The 20,991-nt window shown below is 45.5% G+C and overlaps 1 protein-coding gene across 2 annotated transcripts; it reads left to right on the forward strand.

Moving 5' to 3' along the window:
- Positions 1-10,681: 10,681 nt before the first annotated feature.
- On the forward strand, positions 10,682-19,391 carry LOC101942380 (C->U-editing enzyme APOBEC-1-like). 2 transcript variants are annotated; one of them, XM_005295733.4, is made up of 5 exons: positions 10,682-10,767; positions 12,088-12,115; positions 12,381-12,781; positions 13,646-13,761; positions 14,571-19,391. In XM_005295733.4, exons 1-5 carry the CDS (start codon positions 10,746-10,748, stop codon positions 15,072-15,074), a joined length of 1,071 nt encoding a protein of 356 aa, XP_005295790.2. In that variant the 5' UTR covers positions 10,682-10,745; the 3' UTR covers positions 15,075-19,391. The 2 variants fall into 2 exon arrangements, with proteins under 2 accessions (XP_005295790.2, XP_065427645.1); XM_065571573.1 differs by lacking the exons at positions 10,682-10,767; positions 12,088-12,115 and having other exon boundaries at positions 12,253-12,781.
- Positions 19,392-20,991: the final 1,600 nt, after the last annotated feature.

The following is a 20,991-nucleotide window of genomic DNA, read 5'->3' on the forward strand; positions in this document are numbered from 1 at the left end:
AGACCTTTATGGCGGGGTGGGAGGCTGAGGCAAATCGCCTGGCTGCTGATTACGCGCAGCCAGACACCAGGGCAATTAGAAGAGCACACCAGGAAGCGCTGCGCATCAGAGAAGCTTTGAAAACCAGTTTCATGGCTGGCCAGGCTACAGTGTGAAATTTCTGTTTGTTTCTCCTTTATGAAAACCTGACCCCTTTATTGACTCATTCTCCGTAAGGAACCCACCCTCCCCCTTCGATCACAGCTTGCTTTCAAAGGAAATAATGTCACTATCATTTAAAAATCATTTATTCTTTATTAATTGAATATAAAAAGAGGGAGAGAACCCGGGTGGGGTTTGGGAGGAGGATCGGCGGGAAGGAAAAGGCCACTAAAAAAAAGGTTAAAAAAATGACAGCCTTTCGCTGGGAGGGTGCACAGAGCCTCCCCCCCTGCATTCTTACACATCTGGGTGAGAAGGCTATGGAACATGGGGAGGAGGGTTATACAGGGGCTGTAGCGGCACTCTGTTATCCTCCTGCCATTCCTGAAGCTCCACCAGACGCCGGAGCATGTCTGTTTGCTCACGCAGCAGCCCCAGCATTGCATCCTGCCTCCTATGATCTTCCTGCCGCCACCTCTCATCTCGAGCGTCTCTCCTCTCCTCACGTTGGTCCCTCATGTCCTCACGTTGGTCCCTCATGTCCTCACGTTCACTGGCATCTTTCCTATACTTTGAAACCGTGTCCTTCCACTCATTCAGATGAGCTCTTTCACTGCGGGTGCATTCCATGATTTCCGCAAACATCTCGTCTCGCGTCCTCTTTTTCCGATGCCTTATCTGAGATAGCCTTCGGGACAGAGGAGGGAGGCTTGACAAATTTGCAGCTGCTGGAGGGAGGGGAAAAAGGAGAGAATTTTTTAAAAAGATACATTTTACAGAACAATGCTTATACTCTTTCATGGTGACCAAAGCTATTCACATTACATAGCACATGTGATTTCTGTGCAAGGTCACATTTTGCCTATTATTATTGAGTGCCTGTGGCTTTGCTGCTAGAGATCACAGACGCAGGTCCGGGCAACAGAATTCGGCTTGCATGCGGCCATGGTAAGCCATTGTCTTTCGGCTTCTGCGCCCTCCTTTCCCACATACCAAGCAAAGCCCGTTGAGTGCTGCGGTTTTCCTATTAACCTTCAACAGCAGAAAACAAACTAACCCCCCTCATCCAATTCTCTGGATGATCGCTTTATCCCTCCCCCCACCGCAGGCTGGTATGAGGGAAGATCCCTGCAGGAACCAAACTAACACCCGCCCCCGCCATGAATTCTCTGGGATAATCGCTTTACCCCTCCCCCCAACGCAGGCTGGTATCAGGGAAGATCCCTGCTAGCCATACGCGAAAAGCTCAGGGCCAATTCCCGTGTCCCCCCTCCCCCACCGCGCTTGGCTAACTGCAGGGAAGGATTTCTTTTCAGCCACAGGCAAACAGCCCAGTAGGAACGGCCACCTCTGTCCCCTTAATTAAATTCCCGTATTTCAACCAGGTTACCATGAGCGATATCACTCTCCTGAGGATTACACAGCAGGATAAAGAACGGATGTTGCTTGAATGCCAGCAAACACCGGGACCATACGCTGCCAGGCTTTGTCATGCAACAATACCAGATTATTTGCTACTAGCATGGCGTGGTCAAGTGTCCTACCATGGAGGACGGAATAAGGCTGCACTGCCCAGAAACCTTGTGGCAAGGCTTTTGGAGTACCTCCAGGAGAGCTTCATGGAGATGTCCCTGGAGGATTTCCGCTCCATCCCCAGACACGTTAACAGACTTTTCCAGTAGCTGTACTGGCCGCGAATGCATCCCAAGTCCTCAGGGCAAAGTAATCATTAAAAAATGCTTGCTTTTAAAACAAGTTTTATATTTTAAAAGGTAAACTCACCTGAGGTCCCTTCCACTGGGTCATGGTCTTGGATACTGGCTTGGGAGGGTACTTCAGTCAGGCTGAGAAAAAGATCCTGGCTGTTGGGAAGAACGGAGTGCTGTGTGCTCTCCGCAAGCTCGTCTCCCTCCTCCTCCTCCTCCTCTTCCCTGTCCGCAGAATCCTCAGGTGTGGCTGATGAGATTACCCCCGCCTCGGAATCCACGGTCAGAGGTGGGGTAGTGGTGGCAGCCCCCCCTAGAATTGCATGCAGCTCGGCATAGAAGCGGCATGTCCGCGGCTCTGACCCGGAGCGACCGTTAGCCTCTGTTTTTTGATAGGCTTGTCTGAGCTCCTTGACTTTCACGCAGCACTGATCTGAGTCCCTATTGTGGCCTCTCTCCATCATGCCCTTGGAGATTTTTTCAAAAGTTCTGGCATTTCGTCTTTTCGAACGAAGTTCTGCTAGCACTGAATCCTCTCCCCATATAGCGATCAGATCCAGTACCTCCCGTACGGTCCATGCTGGTGCTCTTTTTCGATTATCAGCCTGCATGGTCACCTGTGCTGGTGAGCTCTCTGTGGTCACCTGTGCTCTCCACGCTGGGCAAACAGGAAATAAAATTCAAATGTTTGCGGGGCTTTTCCTGTTTACCTGGCCAGTGCATCTGAGTTCAGATTGCTGTCCAGAGCAGTCACAATAGTGCACTGTGGGATAGCTCCCGGAGGCCAATACTATCAAATTGCGGCCACACTAACCCTAATTCGAAATGACAATATCGCTTTTGGCGCTACTCCGTTCGTCGGGGAGGAGTACAGAAATTGATTTTAAGAGCCCTTTATTTTTAAATAAATGGCTTCGTTGTGTGGATGGGTGCAGGGTTAATTAAATTTAACGCTGCTAAATTCAAATTAAACTCATAGTGTAGACCAGGCCTGAGATGAGGGATTTGCACATTTAAGGAAATAAGACTGAGTGACAAGCTCTCTGCAATGTTTTGCTCTCTATTCCCTGCAAATCAAGTTACCAAGAAATTTATGAGTCGTGGGGAACAATCCTGCACTGTCCCAAGGACATGAAGTGGATGATCTATCAGATGTGATTCTATAACACAGTTCATTATGACCGTGTCGAGGAGATGTTTTCACTAGCGTTTCTGTGTTATGAGGTTAAAACATCAACTGCAAAAATCCTACCGACTGTGATATAATTTCTAAAGCAGAAAAATAAAAATCATAAGCAATTAAAAAGGAGAATGCAGTAACATCAAACAATGCAAGTCATGTCTGAAAGAGTGCCCAGTCATGGGAGGTCCTCACTTTCCTCCATCAGATCGAGAGTACCAGAATTGCTCCCTCTTTCAATTGTGCTTCCTCAGTGTTAAGGTGGATAGAGCTCTGGCAATCACCTGGATGCAATCAAAGCCGATGGCAGTCAGAGCTAATCATTAATTATATGATGAGTAGTCAGGTGTATCTTTGACAGAAGCCACTCTCTGGGGATTAAAGTAAAAATAACAACAGACAGTTCCTTGGACACCAGGGTGACTTATCTGCTCTATGAAATCAGCTGCGGCAGCAACACTGAGACATGAAGAAACTGGTGCCCGAACACCTGCACCTGGCATGCTGAAATCAAAGGAGACTGGAAAAGTGAAGAAGTTTGGGGGACTGCACTAAGGAGCCTTTCACGTCTATGTCACGGCTATAAGAAGGACATCGGTTTGTAGTGAAGAAAAGTCATTTTCCTCACAGAAACCAGCACTGCACTGGGCATTAATGGTCCCCTTTGTCAGCTCCTGTGTCAAGTTAGCCAAAGACAGAGGGTGTGCTAAATCCTGCCCCTCTCTTGGAGATAGGTGCCTAAGTCTGGGCTGCAGGGAGGTGCCTCTTTCTGGCAGTGATTCTCAGCCGTGAACCCTCTCTTGGTGTGAGGCACCTGTGACACAACAAGGTACAATTCAGACCAGTGGGCGGGGGGCAGCCTTGGTTACACTGCAGGGTGACCCCAATACACACCCCAGTCTTAGATTTCCCCCCAGTAATGTATGTCCTCTACTGCCCAGCCCTCTCCTGGATGGTTCAAATATTTTTAGTCCATTATTCCTTTAAGGAAATAATATACCATCTTATTATCTTAAATAGAGCTACCCACACACTTCAATTTAAACACACTAGATTAGCTTAAACAATAAAACAAGTTTATTAACTACAAAAATAGATTTTAAGTGAGTACAAGTAATGAGGCATAAAGGTCAGAAATGATTACAAGAAAAATAAGGATAAAAAGCTTGCTAGTGCTTCATTAACAAACTATATTAGATTTAAGCAAAATTTCTCACCACATGCTTCCAGCAAGGTTACTGACCAAAGTCTTCAGGTCAAGATGCTCTTCCCCGAAAGTCCAATAGCTATTGTCCTTTGTCTTCTTAGGTGTGATGCCAGGAACAGACAGGGAGAGAGAGAGAGGCTGTCTTGGAGTGTTTGCCCTTGCTTTTTAGAGTTTCAGTGCGCCTCTTGAAAAACATTTCCAGTCTATGTGGAAGGATGTTCCTTGCTGTCTGTTTTCATTTGTTTGAGCTTCCTTTGTTTTCCCTTCCTGCTTAATGACTCTGTTTACTGCTTAATTGAAAATTAAAGCAAACATACACTCCTTGTGTATTCTAGGATGTATTTCATCAGGCCCTGGTGACTTGAAGACATCTAACTTGTCCAAGTAGTTTTAACTTGTTCTTTCTCTATTTTAGCCTCTGATCCTACCTCATTGTCATTGGCATTCAGTAAGTTAGATGTCAAATTGCTACTAAACTTTTTGGTGAAAATTGAAACAAAAAAGTCATTTAGTACTTCTGCCATTTTCACATTTTTTGTTATTGTTTTCCCTCCTTCATTGAGTAATGGGCCTACCCTGTCCTTGGTCTTCCTCTTGCTTCTAATGTATTTGTAGACTGTTTTCTTGTTACCCTTTATGTCTCTAGCTAGTTTAATCTCTTTTTGTGCCTTGGTTTTTCTAATTTTATCCCTACATGCTTGTGCATGCATGTCATCTGCATATGGAATGGTGATTTACAAAGGTAATTGTCATTACTCTCATTGTACAGATGGGGAAACCGAGTCACAGAGTGGTGAGTTACCCACACTCTCACTGAGTGATAGAGGCACAACAGGGATTTCTGATTCCCAGGCTCATAGAAATGCAGACTTATCTTGTGGGATTCCCATCAGCCTTCCAAGAGTGATGCTTAACCCAATAAGTGGTTGCTTACTTCCACTGTAAACTGTCCAGACAAACACCATCTGCTAGGGCCCTTCAAAATTCATGGTCCATTTTGGTCAATTTCACAGTCATAGGATTTTAAAAATCATAAATTTCATGATTTCAGCTATTTAAATCTAAAATTTCACAGTGTTGTAATTGTAGGGGTCCTGACCCAAAAAGGAGTTTGGGGTGGGGGAGTCACAAGGTTCTTGTAGGAGGTGTTGCGGTACTGCTACCATTATTTCTGCACTGCTGCTGGCGACGGTGCTGTCTTCAGAGCTGGGCAGCTGGAGAGCAGCGGCTGCTGACCGGGATCCCAGCTCTGAGGGCAGAGCCACCATCAGCAGCAGTGCAGAAGTAAGGATGGCATAGTGTGATATTGCCACCCTTACTTCTGCGCTGCTGCCTGCAGAGCTGGGCCCTCAGTTAGCAGCCGCCACTCTCCGGCCACCCAGCTCTGAAGGCAGAAGTAAGGCTGGCATGGTATGGTACTGCCACTTTACTTCTGTGCTGAGGCTGGCAGGGCAATGCCCTCAGAGCTGGGCGCCTGGCCAAGAACAGCCGCTTTCCGGCCACCCAGCTCTGAAGGCAGCTCAGAAGCTGGAGTGGCAATACCATAATCCCCCTGCCCTAAAATAACCTTGCGACCCCCCTGCATCTCCCTTTTGGGTCAGGACCCCCAATTTGAGAAACGCTGGTCTCCGCCGTGAAATCTGTATAGTATATGGTAAAAACACACAAAAGACCAGATTTCACAGGGGGAGGCCAGATTTCACGGTCCGTGATGTGTTTTTAATGGCTGTGAATTTGGTAGGGTCCTATTTATAGCCCTATCTCAGGATGAAATAGTCAAGAGAAATGTACAGTACTTGTCTCATTTTACTACAGAAAGCAGCTCAGTTTCACGGGCCATTTATGGAGGTGCTGCCCAGCATTGGAGCCCCTGGAAAGTTACCTTCTGAGAAATGTGATAGGTTGAATTCTTGGGAACGAAATGTGCTCTTGATGACCAAAACCAAGTGTCATACAGAGCTTTTTCCTCAGGGTTGAGATCAGGTGTATCCTTATTAAATGTCCCTAACTGATGAACAAATTCCAGAAATGTTATGGTGCCACAAGCACAACTTTTCTCATTTACCTATTTTAATTAATAAAAAGTGCTAATAAAATCCATCTCTTAGCACATGTTCAGTAACTAAACCACACCTTACAAATCACTCCAGCACATGAGGGAGGGAAGAAGGACATAGGGATTAGCCAGAAATTAGATAAAAGCAAGAAGAACTATGGGATTAGAGGTGAGGAGGCCTTGTAGACATGGGGGACTGGTGCAGGGAAAGAGACAGCTGGGCTGGGAGGTGTCCGCATGTCAGACATTATTTATATGTGCAACTTATGAACTGGCCACTCTGCCATTCATGATCAGAGAGACAGTGGTGCTGGAACAATTTTTATAGTGGTGGTGCTGAAGGAGGAAACCATGTATTTGGGTTGTTATTAGTATTTCAAGCCAGGGGGTGTAGCAGCACCCCCAGCAACCTAGTTCCAGCACCAATGCAGAAGGATAGTCTTTGAGGCAGCCAGGACCCAAATCACGTAGAGTGCTATAGGTCAAAGTAGCCAGCTTCAGTTATACCCAGAAGTGAATCAGAAGCCAGTACAGATCACAGAGCTTGGGAGTCATGTGTCCCCTGCAGGACACCACATGAAGCCAGCGGCATTCTGCACCAGGTGCCAGCTGAAATTTCCATGTGGTCTTCAGACAGAGCTCATTGCAGTATTCCAGCTGGGAGGTGACAAAGGCCTGCACCTCTCTGGGGAAGACAACATGTGAGAGAAAAGGTCACGACCTTCTAACCAGATGTGAATGAAAAAAAGATTTTAGGCTACAGCTGCTACTTGATTTTCCAAAATGAGGTGAGTATTCAACAGAACCCCAAATAAACACCTTACCTACAGAAAACACAAGCAACTCTTCTCCACCAATGGGACAGATTCAACTGTTTTCTCTTAATATTTACCCCAGTCCCTAGCATCACTTCTGTCTTCTCTGGGCTGAGCCTTAGCCAGCTGGGCCTATCCAGACCCCAGTCTCAGCTAGGCACTGAGAGAAACAAGAGACCTACTGGTCTGATTAAAAAGAAATGTCATGATGAGTTCCAGACACATACTGATGGTGTCATCATTGTCGTGGAAATTCCTGTCCGTTCCAGCTGAGGAATAAGGAGAGACGGACACAACTAATCAAGCAAGGAGCCCCGGGAGGGGCGATCCATTTATTTCAATTGCAATTGGGTTCGAGCTCATAAGTCAGCAAGAACCCCGAAAACACTTACACCAAAGCATTATATGCAGTTGACTATAATAATCTATCGCTCCATATTTGGCCAAAATTTGCTATCATTACCATACATAGTTAGCAAGCTACATATATCCGCCCCTCTTGTGACCCCTTATTGTTCATCTACTTGCCCCCCCCCCCCCCTTGCGTTATTTGCAAACCAAGCAGTTAGTTATCTACAGGACGCAGGCACAGAAAGTTCCACTGTCTGCAGGTTTGGAGTTTGGTTACATTTCCTCTCGAAGGAACTTCCTGAGTTAAGACTATCCATAGCTGACGCTGCATAGTGCCCTTCTTCTTTCTCCCATGTGTATGACAAATTTGCCCTCTGGCAGTTAAGTAGAATAATTTTATTTCATCATCAAAACTATTTCACAGTCTCTTTTCATGGCCTCATGCTGGACAGAAGGAGTGACAGGATGGAGCCTGGTGGTGGCCCATAGAGAACTTCTAGAGAGCAGAAGCAACCAACACAAACCTGTGCTGTCTTAGAGACGAAAGAATGGAGTCACTCCACTCGGGACCCACAGACCTTGTGATCCATGGTATCAAATGCAGCTGATAGAATGAAGAAAATCAGCCTGGATGGACATTTGCACTCCAGTTGAGTTCACTGGGGTCAGAATGTCACCTTTGATCTTTGTTCATTACCAGGAACAGGTCATCAGCCAAGGAGACCAGAGTTGTCTGAAACAAGAGCCAGGCAGTTGTTCAGAAAAACAGAGAATTCCAGATAATGCCACAGTTATTTCCCCACATATTGAAGTGCAGAACTGGGAGTCAGTAGATATGAGTTGTATCCCTGGCTTTGCCACCGATTCACTGTGTGGCCTTGGGCAAGTCCTTAAACCTCCTTATACCTTATTTTCCACATCTGTAAAACAGGGATAATACTCCCCTACATTCTATTTTTTATAGGTTCTGCTACTGCATTCATCACTGCAGTCTCTGAGCGTCTTCCAGTAGTGCATGCAGTAACATGATAAACATCTGTCATATATATGTTGTTCTCTCATATATATGTCGCTATGTGTTTATGTTAGAGGAGGTAAGGTCAAACGCACCTTGGAGCAGAAGTTGGTGAGATTTGCTGTGATAGTTCCTAGGGCAGTTAATTCTGCAGTGTTGGAGCCCGCCCCCCGTCCACCCTCCACCAAAATCTCTGCCTCTTGCATCACAGCAGGCTGTGTGGGAATAAATGCATTAACGCATGAGAGGTGCTCAGGTCCTGTGTTGGGGGCCAAAAAATGCCTATGAATTCACCACCTAGCACAATGGGGTCCGATAGCATATCTGAGACAATGAGGTGCTATGGTCACCAGCATAATAATAATGAATCCTCATTATGATTTCTCATGAATCTTCCCCAAAAATAGGAGAGAGATGGTGATAACTGATGCAATGATCAGCTTCAAGAGCAGGGGCCTAACTATCCCTTTTTAAGAAGCCTACAAACACTAAAGATGGAGTAAGAGAAAGAGAGAGAGAGAGAGAGAGAGAGAGAGTTACTGTCATCCTGCCCTTCCTCCCCCAGTGGGGCATTGACAGTTTCTATCAGTAATGTACACAGCATCTCCCTGTTACATTTTCCTAACTACACAGAAACCGCACATGAAAGCTATAGTACAGTACTGTAGGCGTTGGTTATATATTTTCAGCAGTTAACCGCACTATTCAAGTATACCTCCAATGGACACTGTCTGTTTGTTCTAGCTCAGCCACGGAACTGACTCACTCAGAGCTAGGGGACAATTTAGGGGATACCCCAGGAAATGTTCAACAGTGTCATGAACTCATCAGGCACAGACTGTATTATAGATCAGCCGTGGACACAGATCATTCAGACCCAGGTGGGGCTGTTGGGAAACGTGTTTCTAATATTTCCCTCTGGTAGCCCAGTGACCAGGAATCAGTGACCAGTGACTCTGCTGGCATCAGGGATAAGGAACTGAGTTTTCTCCTGGATATTGCTCCCATACCCATTGTCATCCTCCATGATCCGCAGAGAAGAGTGTCAAAGGAAACAAGGCTGTGCCTGAAAAAACAAACCACAGGTTTCAAGTAAATTCTTTCTCTTCTCCCACCCATGAGTATACTATCACACAAAGAAACCTCCCTAGAGGCTGCTGGAGGATCCCTGTCCCAATTATAGATGACAGAGTCTCTGCCCAGTTGTTTGGGCCAACTGACAAGTGCCCTCTGCAAAGTGCTGTCTACACAAGTGCCCTCCATGGTGCCTCCTCTGTGTGTGTTCTGGGGGGTGGGGGAGAATTTCAAGGACAGTTCTGGGGCTACAGTGCCTTACCACGCAGGGAGCAATGCCAGTATTGTGGCAAAGGATGTATTTCTTCCCCTGCAGTTAATATTGCCCATCTCCCTTTCATTTCTGCCACACCTCTGGGTGTCTGTGGTAACTCCAATTTGTCACTGCAAGCTGAAACGGCTGTTTCAAGTTGGTGAGCAACAAGTACATGAATTTCCAAAATTACTACATTTTATAGTCTAGAGAAACGAGAAATGGAGGGGCCACATCTTAATAACTGTCTCTCTTGATGCCCATTCAGGGATGTGACTTCCACTGTGTTAGTCACATAGATTCTTAATGACATGAAGACTTCAGAGTGTTTAACCATGGAATCGGTTTTTGATAGGAATACTGCTGGAATTCCTTGTGTGAGCTTAAAACTGATGTTTTGCTCTAGAAAGGGAGAAGGGTTAAAAGAAGAGGCTCCTGGCTCAGCCCAGAAAAATAATTTCTTCACATTCCTTAAGGGAGATGGGGGGGGAGAGACAGATGTCCCCCTTCCGCTGTTTGTGCCTGCGTTTTACTGAGACAAAGCAGGAATTTCCTAGGAGTTTCTTGCATTAGCCTGAACACTTCATTTAATAAAACAAAACTAAAATATCAGTAGAGAAGCTATTATTCTCCAAGCCCCATGTATATCCAAGTACTTTTAAGTAGCTTTTCAAATATAGTAAAGGTTCAGCTAAGTTTGTAACAACCTAATGTTATAAGAATACATTAAAATAGTTTTATTAAGAACAATTTTGCATCAGCGTTGAGGTTTATGCCCCACATCACTCAGAGCCTAACGTCGAAGAGCTGAATAATCAGTTGCTGGCAACTGCGTGCTACTGGTTTGTGTAATCTCCTAAGTTTCTGTCATCAGGAATAGAAACTGAAAGGGAGAACAGTACACTACTAAAACAAGACAGCATTGGATGCTGTAGTTAGGGAAAACCATGACTTCTGGCTGGAGCAGAGGTAAAGATTCAGCATTAGTGCATATGTGTATACACATTTGAAATATATACATATAAGTGTGCATTTGTGGGACTATATCCATATAGTATAAATGTGCATTTGTGTGTCTTCATGGCTATATGAATGTATGAGTGTACACATGTATGTGCCTCTGTATGGCTGTTGTGGATCTATGTATATAAATTATGTATATTTGGTAGATAAATCCAGTCTGTTTATCGCTCTCTGTGTGTTTATACATCTACAGTGTTTTTAGTTACTATCTTTTCAGTAAAGAAAAACAAAATCACTGACAGTAAATGATTTTCTTACATAATTACTAAACAAGACACCTTACAAAGAAAAAGGTGAGAGACTACAGCAGAGCTGAGGCAGTCTAGATTACAAGTTATAGTAGATATACATACTTGTTTTATGAAAGTTAAAGCAACAATTTTTTTAATTAGTACATCTCATTGGGCCCATCTTTCCTCAGACAGTTCTGATTTTTGTGTGTGTCTATGCATATGTGCTTGTGTCTGTCTGTATGGGCTTAAAAAACTTGCACCAGTGTAACTAAATATCTATATTGCTGCAAAAACCCCACTTTTGTGGCTGTTCATAGGGCCTGATCCAAAGGCCTTTGAAGTCAAGTGAAATATTTTCACTGATTTCAATTGTAGCCCATAGGGCTAGCCTGCTGACTTGCTTTATTACTATTCTGCCTTTATTTGCTGGTATGCTTGTTTGATTTATTGTATTTTGTATTAGATTACTTTATTACGTTTGGCTGTAATGCAAGGAATCTACAGGCTTGTATCCTGTATGATTAGCTTAAGCAAGTTAGCATAAGTATTGTTAAGTAGGCTATCTTTGGCATAGATAAATGGCCTAACAGTCACCCTTTTAGATTTTCGGGGAACTAGACATGTTTACCTAAGAAAGTTGGACCTTGACAGTGACTGTCTCACTTCCACTGATTTCCATTGGAGTGAGGTGCCTGAATACCTTTGAGGATCTGGGCCTAACTGTATCTTGGGTAATAAAGAGGATTTGATGCTTCACTAAAGGCTTAACATGCACGGTTAAACAGATCACTGGAAATGGGGTTCAGAAAGATTTTCCCATCCCTAAGGAGTATAACAGGTGGCATGTCAGAATTACATCCCGTTCAGCAGCATTGAATGTGGGTCATCTGTTAAGACCAGGTGATTATGAGACTCATGCAATTGATTTATGTGATCACAAAAAGGCAGAGTTGCGGGATTTTGGTTCTTCCTGTCTTCCTCTGTATTTCTGCTGCCAGAAGATAGATGATTTTCTAATTATCTTTTCTAATAGGTCACTTGACTGACTGCACTATCCAGAGGTGAGAATGACCATTCTATATCCCCAAACCTGACCAGTTCCATCAAGGGTTCCAGAAAGGGAGATGGAGGACTCCAGATAGTCTTTCTCATTCACTTTCATTCCAAATCTCCCCCCCCCCCCCCCCCCGCCCATTGTCCCTCCATCTATATCTCCATGGGTCTGTGTCTCTCTCTTTGGCCCCAGGATTTAGCTATGTGGAACAGGGCTAGTGAAAGTGCCATTGGTGGACATTACATTTTCACAGTGACTTGCTCATATTTCAGGTGGAAGATACAACCAAAGGAGTTCAAGGACGTTTATGACCCGAGTGTACTTCCCAAGGTGACTTATCTGCTTTATGAAATTAAATGGGGCAACAGCACCAAGATATGGAGAAACTGGTGCCGAAACACCAGCACCCAGCATGCTGAAATCAACTTCCTGGAAAATGCCTTCAAGGAAAGATCTTTCAATCCTTTGACCCACTGCTCCATCACCTGGTTCCTCTCCTGGAGTCCTTGCTGGAAATGCTCTCAATCTGTGGTAGAGTTCCTGAAGACATACCCCAAAGTGAACCTAGAAATGTATGTAGCGCGGCTCTTTTGGCATGAAGACAGAAGCAACCGTCTAGGCCTGCGTGACCTGGTAATGAATGGAGTCACCATTAGAGTCATGGACCTCTCAGGTAACCATTCATTTGGTTTCAAAGAAGGTAGAAGAATCAACAGGTTTGGAGGACTGGGCTATGGAGCTTTTCATTTCTATGTCATTGATTTTAACAGGGACACTGGTGTGTAGTGACCAAAAGTCATTTTCATCACAGACACCAGCCCTGCATTGAACTTTAATTGTTCCCTTTGTCAGGCTCAGCTGAGAGGGGAAGGGCTGACTGCAACATGGAGATTGAACTTCTTTCACTATTATTCGTGGTCTCCTGGTAAATCACACTGGTGGGGAGGGCGTGAGAGGCACACCTTCACACTCACTGTGGCCCATCCTGTTCCTGTTCTGAGGATAAATTGCAAATTTCATTCTCAAGTGCCATCAATTCAGCATCTTTTATCAATATCAACATTTATCTCAGCTCTAAACTGTAGCTTTACAATAGTCTGACAAAGTACATTCACCTGCATAACCCCCCCAGCGCACTTGTCCAATTTTTTAGAATATGAACATTCAACCAATGTGCCCGGTTTGTTAGCCACATGGTGTATGTGCTGTAAAGTTGCTCACTCTGTAATATGGTAGCACTCTGTTCAATAAAGAGATCTGGTTATTCTAATACTGTATAATGTTTCTCTAAACCAAAGCTCACTGTTACAATGCCTATTATTTTGTCTCTGATATCTACATGGCAAGGATTTGTAAAACTGTTAAAACTTCCTCAGTAAATAAAAAGGAAAAAAAAAAAGAATGCTCTGTCTTAATAGCAGTTACATAACAACTTAATCTTTCTTGAACCATATTGACCTCTCATAGAGCAGTGAGTTGCATACAGCCTCTTGATGTATCTTTTAATTTATGTGCCTGGATATTTCTATTTCCTCAGCTTACAACTATTGTTGGAGAACATTTGTCAACCATCAAAATGTAGACGACTACTGGCCTTGGCACCTCACCCCATGGATAATGTTCTTTTCTTTTGAACTCCAGCTTATCCTTCAGGTTAGTGGATCTTTGGGAGGAAAAGATTCGATCCAGAAGTTATCCAGAGATATGTACAGATGAGGTATCCAGAGTGCACCACTGTGATATTTCATGGATCGCCTCTGAAGCCCTTGAAATCTTTCCTGGTTCTGAACGGCCAATTTCCATGTCTGAGCTACAGCAGTCAGTGACTGATGAGTTCATAAGGCCATTAACATTCCCTGGGTCTCCCCTGAATTCTCCTTGGTTCTGAGTGACATGGTTCCATGGCTGGGCTATAACTTGTGGGCAGTGCCCGGTGTGTTTATGGTTCCTTTGGACATGCTGGGTCTGCGTTACATGTGAAATGCTCATGGGCCTGACATACATTTGTTGAAATTTTGCAGTTGCTTGTAGGTCAGGGATCGGCAAACTTTGGCACGCGGCCCACCAGGGTAAGCCCCCTGGCAGTCCGGGCCACTTTGTTTACCTGCTACGTCCACAGGTTCGGCTGATCGCGATGGGGGTGGTGGGAAGTGGTGGCCAGCACATCCCTTGGCCCGCGCCGTTTCCCGCAGCCCCCATTGGCCTGGAACGTCGAACCGTGGCCAATGGGATCCGCGATCATCCGAACCTGCGGACACGGCAGGTAAACAAACTGGCCCGGCCCGCCAGAGTGCTTACCTAGTGGGCCGCGTGCCAAAGGTTGCCGATCCCTGTTGTAGGTTTATAAAGAAATTTCCTATTGTGGACCCTACCCATTAAATCCTTGAGTGATTCTAAAGTCATTATGTTTAGTTGTTAACCTCCAAATATTTTTTAAATTCATATTTTGCCTCTCCCACCAGGGCTCTGCAGCCAGTTTACAGATCTGGCCAGCAAGTAGCAATCGGGTTCCGAGTTTCAGTCTTATTCGACCAGAATATAGTCACCTAATGCCTCTGCAAAGGGTCGGTACAGAAGCCAGTCATGTGAAGTCATCACATTACTGGCCTGAATCAACGGTCAATCACCAGCAACCGCTAGTGTTTGGGCCTGGACCAATAGCCAATCACCTACAACAGCCAATGTTTCGGCCTGGACCACCAGTCAGTCATCATCAGCCACTAGTGTTTGGACCTGGAACAATCGCCAATCACCTGCAACAGCCAATGTTTAGGCCTGGACCAGCAGTCGGTCATCATCAGCCACTAGTGTTTGGACCTGGACCAATAGCCAATCACCTGCAACAGCCAATGTTTAGGCCTGGACCAGCAGTCAGTCATCATCAGCCACTAGTGTTTGGGCCAGGACTATCGACCAGTCACCATCTGCAACCTGTGTTTAGGCCAGCACTACCAGCCAATCAGTGACAGCAACAGGATTCAGGCCTAGACGATTAGCCAATCAACAGCAACAACAAAGTAATAGGCTCTGGAATATATCCCCTTGGATCTCCATAGGAAATAAACCCCTGGGAGTCCCCTCATAGTTTGCACTTACGTAAACTAGGGGAAACCATTTTAACATACTTCAGCCAATGCCCTTATTATGAATAACCCTAAACATTTATTGCTCCTATGAACAGTTTTGTGAGGAAATAATTTGTGATGCTGTGACGCTCTGTACCTCGGGGGAACACCCTACACCCCCAGGTTCTTCTTTATAAAATGATTGTGTGGTATCCAATGCAAAGTTTGTCATGTTGGGTGTCTTTGGAAGGCTCATGATGCACCGAGCATGGTTGTTATAGTGATGTTATAGTAATCGTTTCAGTAATGTTATAGTAAGGTTATAGGTTATAATTTCATGTATATAGTTATGAGGCTGAAAATGTATCCTCAGGGCTTAAAACAAGCCCAGGCAAAAACTCTCCAAGAACAGAGAGGCAGTTCACACCTCATCAGGGCATGTATGGGACAAACCCAGCCCAGCCTCACAGGAACAATGGACACTTGCTTAGGCAGCAACAAAAGAATCTGTTAGACCCTCGAGTGAGTCACCCCCTTCCTTTGGTCACTTTGGGACTACGATGAGGTAATGCTCACCTGACTCTGAAGGGGGAGGGCAAAGCCAAGAGGAAAGAAAGGACATGATAAAAGAGAGAGACATTTTGCCATGCTGTCTCTCTTCCACCTACATCTACAGACACCACCACCACCAAGCGACTGAAACGCTGATCAAAGGGGAGAGCCTGACTGAAAAGTAACCAGCCAGCCTGTGGTGAGAAGCATTTAAGTTTGTAAGGACATCGAAAGTGTTAAGATCAGCTTAGAATGTGTTTAGCTTTTATTTCATTTGACCAAATCGGACTTGTTATGCTCTGACGTATAATCACTTAAAATCTGTCTTTATAGTTAATAAATCTGTTTGTTTATTCTACCTGAAGCAATGTGTTTGGTCTGAAGTGCGTCAGAGGCTCCCCTTGGGATAACAAGCCTGGTACATATCAATTTCTTTGTTAAATTGATGAACTTATATAAGCTTGCAGCGTCCAGCGGGCATAACTGGACACTGCAAGATGGAGGTTCCTAGGGTTGCATCTGGGACCGGAGATATTGGCTAGTGTCATTTGCTTGCAAGTAGCTGGGAGCAGCTTACATGCAGAGGTTGTGCGTGAACAGCCTAGGAGTGGGGGTTCTCACAGCGGAGCAGGGTGAGGCTGGCTCCCAGAGTCAAGGATTGGAGTGGCCTAGCAGATCACTGGTCCAGACAACACCAGAGGGGAACATCACAGGTGCATATTGATATTCCTAGGCCTGGGAGAGTCTTTATTCTTCCAAGTTTATTCTTTAGTGTTATTTTTCTGTTGGGGGGGGGGTCCTAGATTTTATTGTCCATCTTATTTGTGAAGTCGCCTTTTGAATAAAATAAATCAAACATTTATTTTAATGAGCTGCTGCTCTTATTGTCTAATTTTGCTGTCATTTTTAAGAGTGTGCATTTTTCTGAGTCCTCATAATGACCCTGGCAGTATTGATGAATTATTATTACATTTTGTCATTTTTATTTATACAGCGCTAACACTGTGCAAGGTGCATGCATGTGTGAAGGCACTGAGCCAAATTCTTCTCTCTGAGCGTGACCCAAAGCCCACTGAACTCAGTGGAAGCCCTTCCATTGATTTCCAGTGGGCTTTGGATCAGGCTCTCTGCTACACCAGTGTCAAACAGTGGAAATCAGTGGATTTAAACCAGTGCAATCAAGAGCAGGATTTGGCTCAAAGTCCCTACTCCGAAGAGCTTACCGTCTAGATACAATCTATGGGCCAGGCCCCAAGACGTGCTGAGCACCTGTAGCACTCATTGACTCCAGCACAGATGCTCAGTACCACTTAGAACTGCGAGCCCAGCAGATGGAACTCCACCGACTGAATTTGGGCCAACAAGCCTATTGTTACAGGGGGTAATTCACCCTGGTCAAGAGGGCTGTCATGAGATCTATGCCCCACTGCAGTCCCACTTAAGCACTCAAAACAGATCTTAAGTGAGACTTACGTGGTGTTTAGGCTTCAGCTCAGGGATGAATTTCATTCACGCTGAGTTAAGGTTGGAGTAGAAAATCCAAGAGAAAAGTAATGGGTCAGATCTGATCTCAGTTATAGCAGTTATAAGCTGCAGTAATGCCTATGAAATCAAGGGAGTTACTCTGGAGCCTCCCAGGTGTTACTGAGAACATAATCTGTCTCCGTGGAGCCATTCTTTCCATACACTGACACCTAGTGGGCTACACAGGGAGAGTTTAATTCATTTCTAGAGGACAGGTTAAATATATTATATTTGTTATATAATATATATAAATATAATAAATTTGTTAGTCTCTAAGGTGCCACAAGTCCTCCTGTTCTTCTTTTTGAGGTTAAATATTGGCATTATGCTGCCCAGGGACCCTCAGCCCCATGGAACAACATTTAGGGACTACAAATCCTGATCAAGTATGAATTAACGCTCCTATATCATGCCCAGATCTACCTTCCCTCAACCTGGGCCATTATAGTCTCTCTTGGACCAGCCTCTCCCACCCCTCTGAAGGTACCTTGGTCTCCCCCCACTCCCAGTTCCTCTCCACTGTTGTAACTGCAAAGTTAGGTAGGCTGCTAAGGGCTCTGTCTTCTACCTCCAAAAGAAACCCTTCCTAAGGGCTTCTACACCCCCTGGCTTGTGAATCACCTGCATGTGCTTTGCCCTTCCTGGTAACCTATCATCTCAGGAAGAATAAAACACTAAGGGTACATCTACATTGTAAAGAAAAACCTGCCACTGTCCCATGCCAGCTGACTTGGGCTGCAGGACTGTTTCATTGTAGCGTAGACTTCTGTGCTTGGGCTCCAGCCTGAGCTCTGGGATCCTTCCCCCTTGCAAGGTCCTAGAGACCAGGCCCCAGCCTGAGCCTGGAGGTCTACGCTGCAATTAAACATCCCCTTAGCCCAAGCCCCATAAGCCCAAGTCAGCTGGCACAGGCCAGTCATGGGTGTCTAATTGCAGAATAGACACACCCTGAGAAACAGCCTAAAAAAACTTGCTATAATATATAAGGGTGGAGTGAATTCCCCTGTTATTTTCCATACCGTGAGCCAAACTTGGCCCTAACGTGAGTGCATGGAACTCCCATTGATCTCAGAAGGAGTGTACGTATTTATGCCAGGGCTGAACTGGGTCCAGTTTTTTCATTCATTCATAATATGCCATGGTACACAATGGTTTAACGAAAGTGGAAACCTCCTAAAACTCCCACTTGAGGAACCATAGAGATGAGATCAGCAAATCCATCTCTGTTAAACCACCCGACAAATCATTTCATAATCCTCGTATAAGCTTTCGTGGGTAAGAACCTCACTTCTTCAGATGCAAGTAATGGAAATCTCCAGAGGCAGGTATATATCAGTGTGGAGATAACGAGGTTAGTTCAATCAGGGAGGGTGAGGTGCTCTGCTAGCAGTTGAGGTGTGAACACCAAGGGAGGAGAAACTGTTTCTGTAGTTGGATAGCCATTCACAGTCTTTGTTTAATCCTGATCTGATGGTGTCAAATTTGCAAATGAACTGGAGCTCAGCAGTTTCTCTTTGGAGTCTGGTCCTGAAGTTTTTTTGCTGTAAGATGGCAACCTTTACATCTGCTATTGTGTGGCCAGGGAGGATGAAGTGTTCTCCTACAGGTTTTTGTATATTGCCATTCCTGATATCTGACTTGTGTCCATTTATCCTCTTGCGTAGTGACTGTCCAGTTTGGCCAATGTGCATAGCAGAGGGGCATTGCTGGCATATGATGGCATATATAACATTGGTGGACGTGCAGGTGAATGAGCCGGTGATGTTGTAGCTGATCTGGTTAGGTCCAGTGATGGTGTTGCTGGTGTAGATATGTGGGCAGAGTTGGCATCGAGGTTTGTTGCATGGGTTGGTTCCTGAGTTAGAGTTGTTATGGTGCGGTCCGTGGTTGCTGGTGAGAATATGTTTAAGGTTGGCAGGTTGTCTGTGGGCGAGGACTGGCCTGCCTCCCAAGGTCTGTGAAAGTGAGGGATCATTGTCCAGGGTGGGTTGTAGATCACTGATGATGCGTTGGAGAGGTTTAAGCTGAGGACTGTAGGTGATGGCCAGTGGAGTTCTGTTGGTTTCTCTTCTGGGCCTGTCTTGTAGCAGGAGGCTTCTGGGTACACGTCTGGCTCTGTTGATTTGTTTCTTTATTTCCTTGTGTGGGTATTGTAGTTTTCACCAAGCATTCTCTAAACTACTGCCCACATATCTACACCAGCAACACCATCACTAGACCTAACCAGATCAGCTACAACATCACCGGCTCATTCACCTGCACGTCCACCAATGTTATATATGCCATCATATGCCAGCAATGCCCCTCTGCTATGTACATTGGCCAAACTGGACAGTCACTACGCAAGAGGATAAATGGACACAAGTCAGATATCAGGAATGGCAATATACAAAAACCTGTAGGAGAACACTTCAACCTCCCTGGCCACACAATAGCAGATGTAAAGGTTGCCATCTTACAGCAAAAAAACTTCAGGACCAGACTCCAAAGAGAAACTGCTGAGCTCCAGTTCATTTGCAAATTTGACACCATCAGATCAGGATTAAACAAAGACTGTGAATGGCTATCCAACTACAGAAACAGTTTCTCCTCCCTTGGTGTTCACACCTCAACTGCTAGCAGAGCACCTCACCCTCCCTGATTGAACTAACCTCGTTATCTCCACACTGATATATACCTGCCTCTGGAGATTTCCATTACTTGCATCTGAAGAAGTGAGGTTCTTACCCACGAAAGCTTATGCTCCCAGTACTTCTGTTAGTCTCAAAGGTGCCACAGGACCCTCTGTTGCTTTTTACAGATTCAGACTAACACGGCTACCCCTCTGATACTTCATAATCCTCGTGTCTTCTATGCTGCTAAGTGGTGTTTTGATCTGGGAAGAAGCTTCTGGCTACTATGTTAATTACCAGTAATCCTGTGTCTTTGTCATTAAATGCTGAATGCTACAGGCCATGTCATCCCTTCTAATTTTAGCCATGGAGAGGATGTAGAGAGGAGAAAACCCAGGTCAGAAGGCCTGATAGACCTCAATGGGAGCAGGAGCAGGCCCTGTTACCACTTTCTTCCCACCTCTCAGGGTCCTTCCTGCATAAATTAGGGCCTGATCCCAATGGAGTGCTGAGTGCCCTCCACTGCACTCAGGGGCGGCTCCAGGCACCAGTGCAGTAAGCGTGTGCCTGGGGCGGCAAGCCGCAGGGGGCAGCCTGCCGGTCGCTGTGAGGGCGGCAGTCAGGCGGCCTTCGGCTGCGTGCTTGCGGGAAGTCCGCCGGTCCCGCCGTTTCGGCGGTAATTCGGCGGTGGGTAAACCGAAGCCACGGCACTGGCAGATCACCCACAGAAACACCACCGAATCTGCGTGACCGCAGACCGCCCACAGGCACGCCGCCGAAGGCCGCCTGACTGTCGTGCTTGGGGCGGCAAAAAGCATAGAGCCGCCCCTGACTGCACTAGAGCTGAGGTTGCTAACACTGCAGGAGGGACTCAGTACATCTCAGGATTAGACTCTGAATGCTAATGTAAATCATGGGAATTTCTGCTCCATTCCTTCTCCCACAATCCCTCCCTCCCCCAATGAGGCTTGAACCTAGAGAATGGAAGGGAAGCCAGTGAAGTACTGCAGAGAGGTTATCCCTCTTCAAAGATGCAGCATATCTCCACTGATGTCCTGAATAGCCCACTAATCCCACAGAATTTCCCCAGGGGCTTTAAAACCACCTCAGTGGGATTAGTGGGCCATGGA

The sequence above is a fragment of the Chrysemys picta genome, chromosome 1 (genome assembly GCF_011386835.1).
Source record: "Chrysemys picta bellii isolate R12L10 chromosome 1, ASM1138683v2, whole genome shotgun sequence".
NCBI lineage: Eukaryota > Metazoa > Chordata > Testudines > Emydidae > Chrysemys > Chrysemys picta.

What these genes read in the sequence shown, in the direction of transcription:
- LOC101942380 (XM_065571573.1), top strand. Translation starts at nt 12,271, where the DNA reads ATGGGTCTGTGTCTCTCTCTTTGGCCCCAGGATTTAGCTATGTGGAAC. An exon ending in TAGAGTCATGGACCTCTCAG is followed by an intron (nt 12,782 to 13,645) that starts GTAACCATTCAT and finishes CTATTTCCTCAG; the next exon opens with CTTACAACTATTGTTGGAGA. An exon ending in AACTCCAGCTTATCCTTCAG is followed by an intron (nt 13,762 to 14,570) that starts GTTAGTGGATCT and finishes CTCTCCCACCAG; the next exon opens with GGCTCTGCAGCCAGTTTACA.